The 14,195-nt window shown below is 58.0% G+C and overlaps 1 protein-coding gene across 1 annotated transcript in view; it reads left to right on the top strand.

The window, feature by feature from the left end:
* LAMC3 (laminin subunit gamma 3) overlaps positions 1-14,195 on the top strand; it is a 67,758-nt gene that overhangs the window by 15,067 nt on the left and 38,496 nt on the right. Inside the window, exons 2-7 of the mRNA XM_068966183.1 lie at positions 486-790; positions 4,942-5,072; positions 9,035-9,201; positions 11,335-11,523; positions 11,604-11,721; positions 12,957-13,055. Coding sequence (XP_068822284.1) covers positions 486-790; positions 4,942-5,072; positions 9,035-9,201; positions 11,335-11,523; positions 11,604-11,721; positions 12,957-13,055 — 1,009 coding nt within the window. The remainder of the gene's footprint in view (positions 1-485; positions 791-4,941; positions 5,073-9,034; positions 9,202-11,334; positions 11,524-11,603; positions 11,722-12,956; positions 13,056-14,195) is intronic.

Genomic DNA, 14,195 nt, shown 5'->3' with positions numbered 1-14,195 from the left:
GCATTAGGATTGGGGCGGGGGGCTTGAAACAGGCATGTCTCCAGACTCCAGGGGTCTGAAATCACTGGGAGGGAAGGAGGTAAAAAGGCACAGATGGGAGGTCTGGCTTTGTTGGGGTGTAGTAAAAGAAGTAACTTTCTAATGGCAGAGCAGACTTCGGGTTGTGGCACTATCCCATTGCTGGAGCAATTTGAAGCAGAAAGAGATGGCTGAGTCGGAGGTGTTACATTGCTGATTGCTGTGCAGGGGGGCAATTGGCCTAATTAGGGGATGGCAAATGCCTGGGAATCATGCCAGCATTGTCCTCTCCGGTGTCCCTGACAGGCATCACTAATTGATCCTGGCATGCCCTGCTCGGTGCTCCAGAGAGCCTCTAACGATCCATCCAAGATAGTTCATGCAGCCCAGCCGTTCTGTTCTCCCTGGACCAGGATTCTGACTCTCTCTTCCCTTCTGTAAAATGGGTCCACATCTTCCCACTGCAGGGAAAGCTTACGAGATCACCTATGTGCGGCTGAAGTTCCACACGAGTCGACCCGAGAGCTTTGCCATCTACAAGCGCAGCCAGGTGGGGGGCCCCTGGGAGCCCTACCAGTACTACAGCGCCTCATGCCAAAAGACCTACGGCCGGCCCGAGGGCCTGTTCCTGCGGCCGGGCGAGGACGAGCGCGTGGCCTTCTGCACCTCTGAGTTCAGCGACATCTCCCCGCTGAGCGGGGGCAATGTGGCCTTCTCCACCCTGGAGGGCAGGCCCAGTGCCTACAACTTTGAAGAGAGCCCTGTGTTGCAGGTTAGAGGGGAGTGGGACTGGGGGGTGGAGGGGAGAGGCTGACCCGGACACTCAGGTCCAGGGGACCAGAGGGAAGACTGAAAGGGCAGGAGGATGCAGGGGGCTCTTCGAGATCCCCTGGTTTTTAGATTCTAAACAACAGAAGCTTTTGTTGTGCCTGAATCTTTTGTGAATGCCTGATAATGAAAGAGATGGAAGAGGGTGCCCTGTGACAGCCACCAACTCAGCTAACCCCTTTCCCCTGGGGAAATGGAGGCTCAGAGCCAGGGAAGGGACTTTCCAGGGGGACGTGCGGGTGGGTGGAAGGGTCCTGAGTGCCTTGACTCCTAGCTGGAGCCCCTGCCAGAGCTCCCTGCTCTGGGATGGATGGCCTTGCCTGCCCCTTGTGTCTCCAAGGGCTGTGATGAGGACGAAAGGGAAACGTGAAAAGCACCCGCGTTTGGACTCGTGGAGTCGTGGTTTCCGTGCTGCCAGGCGGAGCTGTCCGACAGGACTTCCTGCAGTGACAGAAGAAAATGACCCCAAGCTGCGCGGTGCGGTGGGGGTTGCCACGAACCACGTGTGTCTGTAAGAACACGTGAGGTGTGACTAGCACGACTGAGGGACTAAATTTTCGGCTTTATTTTAGTTTAATGAATTTTAATTACTAGCCCCATGGGGCTGGCTGCTGCCACCTTGGATAGTCAACAAGAAGGTCGCCAGCAGAGTGAGTGGCCTTTAAGAGATGCTTATTCACCCTTTGAAGATGAGATCGTAGAAGCTCATTGATCTCATCTCCATGGCAGAGCGCTATGGCCGTGGGTGTGCACCAGGTCCCCGTATCTTGCCCATCTGAGTCCATTCATGGGACAATCAATCCACCTGCATCTGTGCCATCTTGGCAGCATGCCAAAAGACCTACGGCTGGCCCGGGGGGTCCCCTGTCTTGTTGCCCCATATGTCCTGAATGTTATCCCTGATGAGAAACAGCCTTTGCAGAAATGAGCCCCTTGCAGCCCCCCAGGCAGAAACCAAGGTCAGAGAAAGAAACCAAGGTCAGAGACAAAGAAAGGCAAGGTCACGCTCCCCTTCTTTCCCCTCTGGGCGCCCCCAGGGTGGTGCTTCCTCTAAGGATGGGGAGCATGTGGGGTGGGGGTACCCAAGGATGTAATCAATTATGGTGTTGGAGAAGATTCTTGAGGGTCCCTTGGACTGCAAGGAGATCCAACCAGTCCGTCCTAAAGGAAATCAGTCCTGAATACTCACTGGAAGGACTGATGCTGAAGCTGAAGCTCCAATACTTTGGCCACCTGATGTGAAGAGCCAACTCATTGGGGAAGACCCTGATGCTGGGAAAGATTGAAGGCAAGAGAAGAAGGGGGTAATAGAGGAAGAGACGGTTCGATGGTTTCACCAACTCAATGAGCATCAGTTAGGGCAAATTCCTGGAGATAGTGAAGGACAGGAAACTCTGGTGTGCTGCAGTCCAGGGGCCGCAAGGAGTCAGACACAACTGAGAGACCGAACAACAACGAAGGATGTGTTCATGTGACTGCTGAGTCTTGGATCCTTCTATCCCCCATGCAGGGGGCCACAGGCCTGGGGTAGAAGGCTGACCCTCTGCAGGGTGCTGCCTGGGGCAGAACCACTGCTGCCTGGAGCCGAAGCTCCCGCCTCCTGCTACTTACCATTGCATTCTGGCCCCCGGGTGTGTCCAAAATCAACGCGAGAGCCCACTTGCAGTTTTAACTGGGCCATTGCGGAAGTTGCAGAAGCCCATTGCGTGTGTACACAGGGTCCCCAGTTTGCCCAGAAGCGACCTTCAGGGAGTGACCTGTACAATTTGGGCTAAGGGAGCAAATTCCCCTTCTCTCTCCCAGCTCCCTTCCCGGTGTCTCAGGGAGAGCCTGATGCTGTTCCCACGGTCATTGTCTTCACAGACTGATGAGCAGGTCATAGGCTGCAGGGCAGATGCAGGAACCCAGAGGAGGGCCCCTGCAGACCGATACCTTGGCGGGTCATTGCCCTCTGGACTCCACTGATATGATGAGGGCGTTGCGGTTAGATGCAGGAAGGCAGGCTACCTAGTGGCTAAAGCTGGGACCCTGGGGGTCAAACACGAACCCCAGCTCCTCGTGCACCAGTTCTGCAGCTTGGAAGCACAGCACTTACCTTCTCTGAGCCTCAGTCTTTCGGGTCATGTTGTTGGTCAGTTGCTAAGTCATGTCTGACTCTTTGCGACCCCATGGACTGCAGCACACCAGGCTTCCCTGTCCTTCACTATCTCACTGTCTCCCAGAGTTTGCTCAAACTCATGTCCATTGAGTCGGTGATGCCATCCAATCATCTTATCCTCTGCCGCTCACTTCTCCTCCTGCCTTCAATCTTTCCCAGCTTCGGGGTCTTTTCCCACAAGTCAACGCTTTGCATCAGGTGCTTCAGCCTGCTCGTCTGTGAAACATGGCTGAGAATGAACCCTCCCCATGGGGTTATTGTGAGGACCTAAGTCATAACTACCAGAGAAGGCAATGGCACCCCACTCCTGTACTCTTGCCTAGAAAATCCCGTGGACGGAGGAGCCTGGTGGGCTGCAGTCCGTGGGGTCGCTGAGAGTCAGACACGACTGAGCGACTTCACTTTCACTTTTCACTTTCATGCATTGGAGTAGGAAATGGCACCCCACTTCAGTGTTCTTGCCTGGAGAATCCCAGGGACGGAGGAGCCTGGTGGGCTGCCGTCTATGGGGTCGCACAGAGTCGGACACGACTGAAGTGACTTAGCAGCAGCAGCAGCAAGTCATAACCACACAGTAAGTGTCAGCTGTTGCACCTTCCAGCTTAGGCAGCAGTGATTTGAGTTCTCTACGGGCACTGTCTCCAGACAAAGAAGACTCTTAGTGCCTCAGCTGTGCTCTACTGGGTTCCCACCCGGGCCTTGCCCCTTGCTTCTCAGCTGCCCCAGGGACTGGCAAGCAACATCAGCAACATCTGGGCACATGTAGAAATACAGAGTCTTAGGCCCCACCTCTGATCAGAAGCTGCTTTTTAACCTGATCCCTGAATGCACACTGACATTTGGGAAGTGATTCAGAGAGTGACACCCCCGGGGAGCTGACAAACTCCTCTGAGCACTGAGGTCCCTTCTGAAGTTTTCTTAACTCCTCCCTGGCTGAAGCATCCTCAGGCAGAGGTCCTGGGCCCCAGGTCACGGGCTTGAGAGTTGCTGAGCCTGAGGGGGACCGGGGAGGCCTGCTGGCCTGAGTCATGCTGGGGTGAGAAGTCAAGACTCTGCCAGGAGTTCATTTCCTGTCCTAATGGGCCTGATTGCTAAACCAGGGGCTCCTGGGCTGAATTAAAAAGGTGATTAACATTCAGCTGGAGCCACCTCTGATTGTGACACCAGGCCGATGAAAATGTCAGCCCTCACGTGGGCTCTCCCCCAAGTCCCCGCCAGCTCTTCCAGGGGGAAGCCTCTCCTCCCGCCATCAGCAAGTATTTACCACGTTGTCTGCTCCGGGCTAGGCAGAGCCCGGGGCTGGGGATGCCGCGAGGACCCCGAGTCCCTGTTCTCATGGGCTGTGTTCTGGTGAGACGTGTCACCTGGGGCAAGGGCCTTGTCTGTGGGAGGCAGCTCCTTAGCCCGTGAGAAGCCTGTAAACCCAGGGCTCTGGGACGCGCCCTCCCTCGGCTAACCTCTAGCGTGGCAGTGCAATTCTACTGGGAGGAGTCGGGGACCCGCGTGACACGGTTTTAAAAGGGCTGCTCCAGCCCTTCACCCAGCACCTCGGCCACTTGGCGGACTCCATGCCCCGCCGCTGACATCGGCTCTTTCTCCTCCATCACCCTCCTGGGACAGACGTTATCCCTTGTCCCACTTCACAGATGGGAAGGATGTGGAGGTTCCGAGACACTGGGCTGCTTCCCCGAAGCTGCAGAGTCAGGACGGGGCTGGGCACCCAGGTTGACATGACCCCAAAGCACAGGCTTCTTATTTCTGCCGTGTTCTCAGGGTTTGTCTGGGCTGGGCCTGTCCCTGCGTGTCAGGAGACCCCACCACCGACGCCACCACCACCCCCAGGCCACAGGCTGGACCTCCCAGCAGAGCAGGGCGGGAACACAGCCTGGAAGCACACACTGCTGATGGTGCCCCTTCCCCTCCGTCTTGTCCCCCAGGAGTGGGTCACCAGCACGGAGCTCCTCGTCTCCCTGGACCGGCTCAACACGTTTGGGGATGACATCTTCAAGGACCCCAAAGTGCTACGGTCCTACTACTACGCCGTGTCGGACTTCTCGGTGGGCGGCAGGTAGGTGGTAGGCCGGGCAGCAGTGGGGACAAGGGTGGCTACCGTGGAGGGTGGAAAAGTGGAAAGCGGAAGTGTGAGTCGGTCAGTCACATCCAGCTCTTTGCGACCCCATGGACTGTAGCCTGCCAGGCTCCTCTGACCGTGGACTTCTCCAGGCAGGAATACTGGAGTGGGGAACCATTCCCTTCTCCAGGGGATCTTCCCCAGCCAGGGATCCAGCCCGGATCTCCTGCATTGGCAGGCGGGTTCTTTACCGTCTGAGCCACCGTGGATGGTAAAGAAGCCATTTCTGGTGCTCTGAGTGATGGGGGGTTTGGGGGAAAGCCAGAGCCTGGTCCCCTGGGTCCAGCATTCAAGACCTTCATGACCTGGCTGCATCCCGCCTCCCGCTCCCCTTCCACTGCTTTTCCCACGTGAGCCGTGTTTCGGCACCACCTGTGGGACATGCCAGCCCTTTGCACCTGCAGTTCCTTCTGCCCGGAGGCCCCTCCCCCTCCCTTTCCTTCCTTTTTTTGGGCATCAGACAGGTGCACTCATTCATTCATGCCACATGTGCCCGTGTGCAGCAGTGTTCCACGCTCCCATCTGACACACAGAGCCTATTACATTTTTCGCCCACCCACCGTTCCATGGGACATGTGCTCCAAGTAAGACTGGTTTACAGTGGCCTCGAGCCGGCCCGGGACCCCAGACTTTCAGCTTCACTTCTTTAAGCAGCACTCACGAGCTTATAACCGATGGAGCCGATCAACCTCATTCTTCCCCAAATCTTGTAAACTTGGGTACAGTAGGGTTTCCCAGGGACATTCGCAGTGTTGAAAAAGGCTTTGAGGCATCTCTGCATAGGAGGAATGGTTCAGGCTGCTCCAAAGCCCCTCGGCCCATGACCTGGAAAGGTCGCTGTGGGAGGAGCCACCGTGCTTCCGTGCTTCTCCTGGGGATCGCCAGGCCCTGCTGCCGGGACGCCTGGTCCTGGCCCGCATACTCCTCAAGCTTCAGTCACTGCGTGTTGTCGTCTGTCTGCTTAAGCATCTCGTCTGCAAGAAGCATCGGCATCTCAGGCCTGCCTTACATGCAGGCACCCGGTACTGGGCCCGCCAGGCACATGTGACATCTTTAATGTAAATGCTTATCGGGCTTCTTGGAATGGAGAAAACAGACAGATGTGTTCTGGCCCCAGGCAGACAGTCACCAGATTAGACCCCACTAACCACAAACTAATTAGAACCCAGTACCCGTGAACTGTGGTGTTGGAGCAGACTCTTGAGAGTCCCTTGGACTGCAAGGAGATCCAACCAATCCATCCTGAAGGAGATCAGTCCTGAATATTCACGGGAAGGACTGATGTTGAAACTCCAATACTTTGGCCACCTGATCTGAAGAACTAACTCATTTGAAAAGACCCTGATGCTGGGAAAGATTGAAGGCGGGAGGAGAAGGGGATGACAGAAGATGAGATGGTTGGATGGCATCACTGACTCAATGGATAGGACTTTGAGTAAACTCTGGGAGTTGGTGATGGACAGGGAGGCCTGGCATGCTGCCATCCACGGGATCGCAGAGTGGGACACAATTGAACTGTACTGAACCACGCCCCAGAGTAACAGGGACGGGAGACCAGGGCAAGGTGTGCCATTGGTCAGGGGGACCACCCTGCAGATGGGGACCCCACAGGAGGTCAGGGAGCCCCCATGAGGCTGGAGGAGGTGAGGGGCAGGCATCCCAGTGAAAGAACTAGTGTGCGAGACCCAGGCTTGAGGAACAAGGTGACAACCCTGTGGCTGGAACGGGGGACACAGAGACGGCCGGAAGCTTGTCTGGACCGTGGACCAAGTTTGTGCAGTCAGTGGGAAGCTGCTGAAGGATTTGGCCAGTAGCAAGAGGATCGGATTTCTAAAACACCCCAGCCCCTGACAGCATAAGTGGGGAGACGAGAGGAGAGAGAAGTTGGTTGTGGAACTTCCCAGATGGTCCAGTGGCTAAGACTCTGTGCTCCCAATGCAGGGGGCTCAGGTTCGATCCCTGGTGGGGGAACCGGATCCCACATGCCTCAACTAAGAGTTCATATGCCGCAGCAAAAATCCCACATGCTGCAACCAACACCAGGCGTAGCCAAATAAATAAATATAAATATTTTAAAGAAGAAGCTGGTTGGGCAGAGAGGATGGGAGAGGTGTGGGTCTGAAAGCTAGTTAGGATGGGAAGTCAGCTCAACATGGGAGTGGTGGCCCAGGAGGGTAGGGAGCAGGGGCTTCCAGAAATCAGAGGTTCTTGGACGGGGTGCAGAGAGATGGGTATCTGCAAAGGGAGCATGGGTCCACTGTCCGCACTTGGGGCGTCTGCACCCCTCAGAGGCAGAGGCTCGGGAGTGAAGGGGAAATGGGGGAGTGTCTGTGAGGACCTCTCTGCCCCTTCTCCCCCAACCCCAACTCCACACTTGACTCAAGTCAAACCACCCAGGGGCAGGGCCCCTCCGAGGATGGTGGATGTCAGTGAGCTGCAGCGCCTGCTGTCAGGGGGCTTTGGGACAGAGAACATCTGGGTCCCAGCTGCCAGAGCCGGACCACCCTCAGGCCAGCAGCTGGCTGGGGACAGTGGCCCGGCAGCCTGTGTCCCTCAGTGGCCCACAGGAACTGCACTCCTTCCCTTAAGGTCGGAGGGCTTCATGGAGGAGGCAGTGTTTCCAGTATCCCACTGGGGCCGAGAGCAGTCCCTTATCCTGAGATGGGTGACCGCTGTCTCCCGAGACTGCCTGGTGCCCGCCTCACCTGCCAGAAGTGCTGGGCATTACCTGCCTACCCTGAGCTCCCAGAGAGGAGCCAGTGCCCCACCGGCAGTGGTTGGAGAGTCTTCAGCACCCACTTAGGATGGAGCATGAAACGCAGCTTATGGGGAGACACCAAGTGGGCACAGAGGAGTGTCCAGGAGCTGGGGGGCAGTGTGGACTAGGAGAGAATGGGCTTCAGATTCTAGCTCTGCCACATGGCATCCGTCACGCCATGACCTGAGCCTCAGTTTCCTCTCCTGTGAAATGGGGATAGTTACAGTCCCTTCCACCGTGGTAGTGAGACTCCAGACAGATGACGTGAGCTGACTGCTCAGCTAGGGGCTGAGACAGAGAAGTCTGGGAGCCGGGACCCATGGCCATCGTCTGAGCGGCTCAGTCTGGCCACTTGGGGTTGGGGTGACGGTCCCACAGGGTCAGGTTCAGCGGAGCAGGCTGTGTGATCCGGGCACCTTTGTTCCTGCCTGATTCCACCTGTGTGACCCTGGGGGAGGGTGGGTGGGGCAGGCCCAGGACTGCCCTCAAAGGCACAGCCTCACCGGAGCCTTGAGATGAGTTGGGGGCTGTCCTATGTGTGGGGCAGTCTCCTTCCCGTCCCTTTAGACGCAAAGGAGAGGGCATGGGGTGGCCTCCCTGGCTGCCCCCGCCTCCACCCACTGCCCTGAGAGCTGGCCCACCCTCTCTACCCAGGAGACCGAGATGACTTCTTCCCCTGGGTATAGCACCCTGAGTGTAGGTCATAGTGGGCTTGTGAAGTCATGATGGGTTTATACATGTGCAGAGCTCAGAACAGCCCGCTGTGGTCAGCTCTGTTCCTGTTGCCCTGAGCCCAGGGTAGGTGTGGAAGAAAGCTCGAGTGGTAAAAACCCACCTGCCAAGGAGACATAAGAGATGAGGATTCGATCCCTGGATGGGGAAGATCCCCTAGAGGAGGGCATGGCAACCCACTCCAGTATTCTTGCCTGGAGAATCCCATGGACAGAGGAGCCTGGTGGGCTACAGTCCACGGGGTCGCAAAGAGTCGGACACGACTGAAGCGACTTGGCATGCAAAGCTCCACAGCTGAGCAGTAGAGTCAGGGGCTCCCCTGAAGGCCGGGGCTACCTGCTGATTAACCCTTCCTGTGCTGGCGCCTCCCCCAGTTTGCAGACACCCTGCCCCCATGTTCTTTCCCCAGGTGCAAGTGCAACGGGCATGCCAGCGAGTGTGGCCCGGATGAGGAGGGCCGGCTGGCCTGCCGGTGCCAGCACAGCACCACGGGCACGGACTGCGAGCGCTGCCTGCCCTTCTTCCAGGACCGCCCGTGGGCCCGGGGCACGGCCGAGGCCGCCAACGAGTGTCTACGTGAGTGTCCCGGAACTTTGGGGGCCAGAGGCGGGGGGGGTTGCAGGCTTGGGAAACCAAGCCCCCAGCCCTGCTTCTGGGTGGGCTGGCAGTAGCTTGGGGCTGTCACCCCCACGTAGGGACCAGGGGGAGCTGAGGGAGAGCTGGACGGGGCGTTTGGTCCTCAGCCCTTGCCCCCACACACAGAGCCCCAGACCCAGTCTCCCCAGTTGAGGCGTGCGTGGCGGGAGGGCTGAAAAGGACACCCAACTTGTTCCTTTGTTTTCACGGCTCCAACCGCAGCTGCTAATCAAAGCCAGGCCACCCCGGGCCCTGGGAAGGTGCTGACCTGCCCACCCATCCTCTCCCGCAGGCCCCCAGGCAGCCCTGGGATGCCCGACCCTTGTGATGTGGCCAGGGCTGCCTAACCTCAGAGAGGCACACTGCAGAGGCTGGTGGCGCTTTACCTTCCCCGCTGGGGGCTCTTCCCCGCCTGGCGTGCCCCTTCCAGCCTCGCTCCTGGCGTGCCCCTTCCAGCCTCGCTGTGTCCCCAAGCCCTGCCTGCCTCCCTTTCCCCCAACAGTCATCGGACTTGCTAAGCCCTCGCAAGTGTAGCTGGCCGTTGCTGGGCACCAGACCCCGCCTGGTTCCATGCTGGTGGGAGGCACGTCTTCCCACGCACGCGCTCCTGACGGCTCAGCCTCTGGGCCCACTGTGCTCTTGGGCCTGGGCTGCTGACACAGAGACCCAGGGGGGAGGGAGGGGACGGTCTGTTCCACGGAACAGGATGCTGTCTGCAGGAGCCTCCCAGGGCCACCGTGGCCCTAATGAGTTCCTTCTGCCCTCACTGGCCTGCCTCCACCAGGAAGTCCTCCTGGAGCCAAGGAAGCTGGCTGGCTCACCATTCCCAGTCTGGGGCTGACTCCATGGTGGGGACACCAAAGGTTGTGTCCTCACCCCTGAGGTCACATCTCTGTCCTCCCAGCCTGAAAGCTGGGCTGTATACCTGACCCCTCTCACCCACCAAGTCCAGGCAGCCCTGAGCCCTGATTTTGATCACATTCATGCCCCTCCAACCCGGCTAACTGTGTCCTTCTGCACAGCCAACACGTGGTCCAGCCAGTCACCCCTCCTCTGAGTGTCTAAGACCCCACCTCCCTGCTCTCTCTACCCCCTCACCCCTATCCCCTGCCTGCACCACTTTCAAATGCAAATACAATTGCAGTCACCCACATTCTTGCTCCAAGGTGAAGTCCTCTGACCCTGACTGCCCAGCCTCCCTTGATCAAGCCCTGGCTGACCTCTTGACCTCATAGCTGCCCCTGCACCCCTCTCCCTCCCGTCACACTGCACAACACACCCTCCCATCGCATGACATGCCACCTCCCACCCCGACCCTGGGCGAAGCCTGCTCCTTTGGCTGTGTCACAAAGGGCCTCTTGCCTCCGCCTGGGACTTTCCTTCCCTTCCTCCTCCTTTGCCCTCCCACTTCCCTCCTGCTCACCCTTCAGTCCCCTTAGCTGTGACTTCCTCCAGGAAGGCTGGCGCCTCCCTGCTTCTCCCGTCACAGCCCCACCCCTGCAGGATGTTCACCTGCTTGCTGCATCTGTCCTCCATCAGTGGGACCACGTGTGCAGGACCTGGGCTCCTACTGTTCATGGGTCCGCCCCACGCTGGGCTCACCATGGGAGCCAAGACGGAGCTGATCCTTGATACATACTGCTTCTTGGAAAAATGTATTAATGAGTGAATGAAAGGTGACTTGTATTTTTCATGCCTCTGGGTGACCTCATGGTCACTGGGGATCAGATTCACACACCATTATGGCTTGGAGGGTCCACAGGGGGAGCCAGGCTGCTGCTTTGGAAGGTAACAAGTCTGTGACCCATGACCAGGTGACTGTAGGCCTGGCTTGCCTGGGAGGGTCCTGTGTTGGGTGTGTTTTATTAACAGTGCCTCTCTTCTTGAGAGTGTCCCATTTTGGAAGATCAACCACCTGGTCTCCAGATTGTTGATCAAGCCGGGCCTGAACTCCATCCTGGACCTTCCTCCAGCTGCCTGCTCACTCACCAAGGAGGCTGATCGGCACCTGCTCCCCTCCTACCACGGGCCTCAGCCTTACACTCACACCCTCTCCCTGCCTCCTGCCCACAGCTTGCAACTGCAGCGGCCACTCTGAGGAGTGTGCCTTTGACCGGGAGCTCTTCCGCAGCTCGGGCCACGGTGGGCGCTGCCTGCGCTGCCGTGCCCACACAGCTGGGCCGCACTGCGAGCGCTGCCAGGAGAACTTCTATCGCTGGAACCCGCGGACGCCCTGCCAGCCCTGCGACTGCCACCCAGCAGGTGAGTGAGCCGCCCCGCCCCGCCCCCACAACCTCACCCACCGCCGCGGGCCCCTGCTGCCCTGTGCCCTTCCTCCCCAGGCTCCCTGGGCCTCCAGTGCGACGACTTGGGCACCTGCGTCTGCAAGCCCACGGTGACGGGCTGGAAGTGTGACCGCTGCCTGCCTGGGTTCCACTCGCTCAGCGAGGGCGGCTGCAGGTGAGGGTGGCGGGGGCGGTGGGTAGAGATGGTCCGCAAGGGCACGTGGCTGAGTGGCGGGAAGCAAGCGGGGGGCTCCTGAGCCCCTCAGAAGGCAGAGTCGGTGGGCATTTGGATCGATGGGTAGAAGGTGGTACCAGGGAGCAGAAGAGGAAGCAGAGTTGAAGGCTGACCCCCGAGGTTCTGCTTTGGGCATCTTGGCAAAGGGAAGCCATTCTTAGCAAGGGGGACACAACTCAGGAAGACGCTGAGTCCGCAGAGCTCGGGGTGGGGAGAGGCGCCGACGGGGAGAGAGACAGGCCGGGGCTGCTAGGGTCTGGGCCGCAGAAGGGGGGCCTACACGTGTGCTCTCACCTGGCTGGGAAAATGCACAGCGACCAAGAAAACGAAGCCGTTATAAATCAGAAGCACTTTTAAATGAATTTGGCTTTGGTTAATTTCAGCAGTCTTCTTGGATATTTGAAAGGCAGTGGAAATGGCATGGGGAAGGTAAGGGAGGCTCTCGCTCACAGAATACCCAGTGGTTCCAGCGTCACGCTTGCCATCGGGTGGGGACCGGGATGCTTCTCCAGTGTCTCTCCGGCCTCTGGACCTTTGCACATGCCACTTCTCTGACCCCAGAGCACTCTCAACAGAGCACTCAACACCCACTGCCACCTCCCCCTGGCCTGTGTCTGAACAAAGTCCTACTCGTCCTTCAGTTGTCAACCAAGGTGCAATCCCCCCACTTCCTCCCCGCCCCAGGCATCTCGTTGGTGCTGCCGTGGACTCGGGATGTTCTCTCTCCTGTAGCTTGTATCAAAGTCCAGTGCCCACCTGTTTGCCTGTCCATCCTCACTGGACTCTAGGCTCTGTGAGGACAGGAACCATGTCTTGTCAGATGGATGGGCAGACAGATGGGTGGAGGAGAGACCAGGTGCGTGGGTGGGTGATGGATAGAAGGGTGAATGCGTGGATCAGTGGATGGAAGGATGCGCAGATGGAGGAGTGAGTGGATGAATGGACAGGCGGATGGACAGGCGGGTGGGAGGGGGCAGATGGTTAGCTATTCAGGTGAGTGACTAGGTCACTTCCTTTGCTCAGCGGAAACCAGGGGGCAGGCTCTTGGGTCAGCCTGCCTCCTGTTCCTCTCGTGCATCAGGAAGGATAGAGAGAGTCCTTCCCATGAGGATGGGCTGTTCCCACTCTGGAGCTCTCTCGTTGGACACCCTCCTCTTGTCCTGTCTCTTTGGCAGACCCTGTACCTGCAATCCGGCGGGCAGCCTGGGCACCTGTGATCCCCGCAGTGGGCGCTGCCCCTGCAAAGAGAACGTGGAAGGCAACCTGTGTGACAGGTGGGTGAACCGATCCAACAATGAGCCTGCTGGCAGAGACCTTGGTGGTGGTGGGAGGAGCACAGAGCATGGTCCTCCCAGACTTGGGCAACCCCACCACCTGGCTCTCTTCTTAGAGCACAGGGAATCTGACACCCAGGAAGCCATCCAAAGACTTTATGACACTGGTTATACTGTGACACACCACCACTGATAGTTCATAAGCTGTGAAAATACATCTTCTTGAAAAGAAAGAGCTAAAAAGGATAGGGGAGATCATCTAATCCAGGGATAGCAACCACATCTTACTGGTACCACAATCCTCCTATCTCTGGCCCAGGGCAGACATCACTAATGGAGCACTACCACAACCCTCCCATCCCACACCCAGGGCAGACATCACTAATGGAGTACCACCACAACCATCCCATCCCACACCCAGGGCAGACATCACTAATGGAGCACCACCACAACCCTCCCATCCCACACCCAGGGCAGACATCACTAATGGAGTACCACCACAACCCTCCCATCCCACACCCAGGGCAGACATCACTAATGGAGCACCACCACAACCCTCCCATCCCACACCCAGCACAGATATCACTAATGGAGTACCACCACAACCCTCCCATCCCACACCCAGGGCAGACATCACTAATGGAGCACTACTATAACCCTCCCATCTCCCACCCAGCCCAGACATCACTAATGGAGCACTACTATAACCCCCCCATCTCACACCCAGGGCAGACATCACTAATGGAGCACAGCAATCTTTACTGCGAGCTCTACTGTTACCTTAGAATCCTTCTCCATGCCCTGCTCCAAAAAGGTCCAACCAGCTGAGCTGAGACTCAAGCTTGTTTGCCATCTTTGCCATCCTGTCGTGGTACAAATGGAGCCCCTAAAGCTCAATGAGGCTGAAGGGCTTTTCCCTAAGCTTCCTGCTCAGGCGTTCTGGGGCCTCCTAGCCCCAGCAGTGGGCTGCCAGACAGATGCGGGTTTATGTTCTTGGGCATCTTCGTCTCCTCTTCCTGGCTTCGTCCCTGACCTCTGAAGCCTTTGCAGCCGGCGTGGGGCGTGCCAGGGCCTCTTTGGTCCTCTGGCCGTGGAGTATGTGGGGGAGCCTGGCCCAGCAGTACACTGGGGACTCCGCTA

Source organism: Capricornis sumatraensis, chromosome 1 (genome assembly GCF_032405125.1).
Source record: "Capricornis sumatraensis isolate serow.1 chromosome 1, serow.2, whole genome shotgun sequence".
In the NCBI taxonomy this organism is placed as follows: domain Eukaryota; kingdom Metazoa; phylum Chordata; class Mammalia; order Artiodactyla; family Bovidae; genus Capricornis; species Capricornis sumatraensis.
This window is presented reverse-complemented; position numbering and strand designations above follow the sequence as displayed.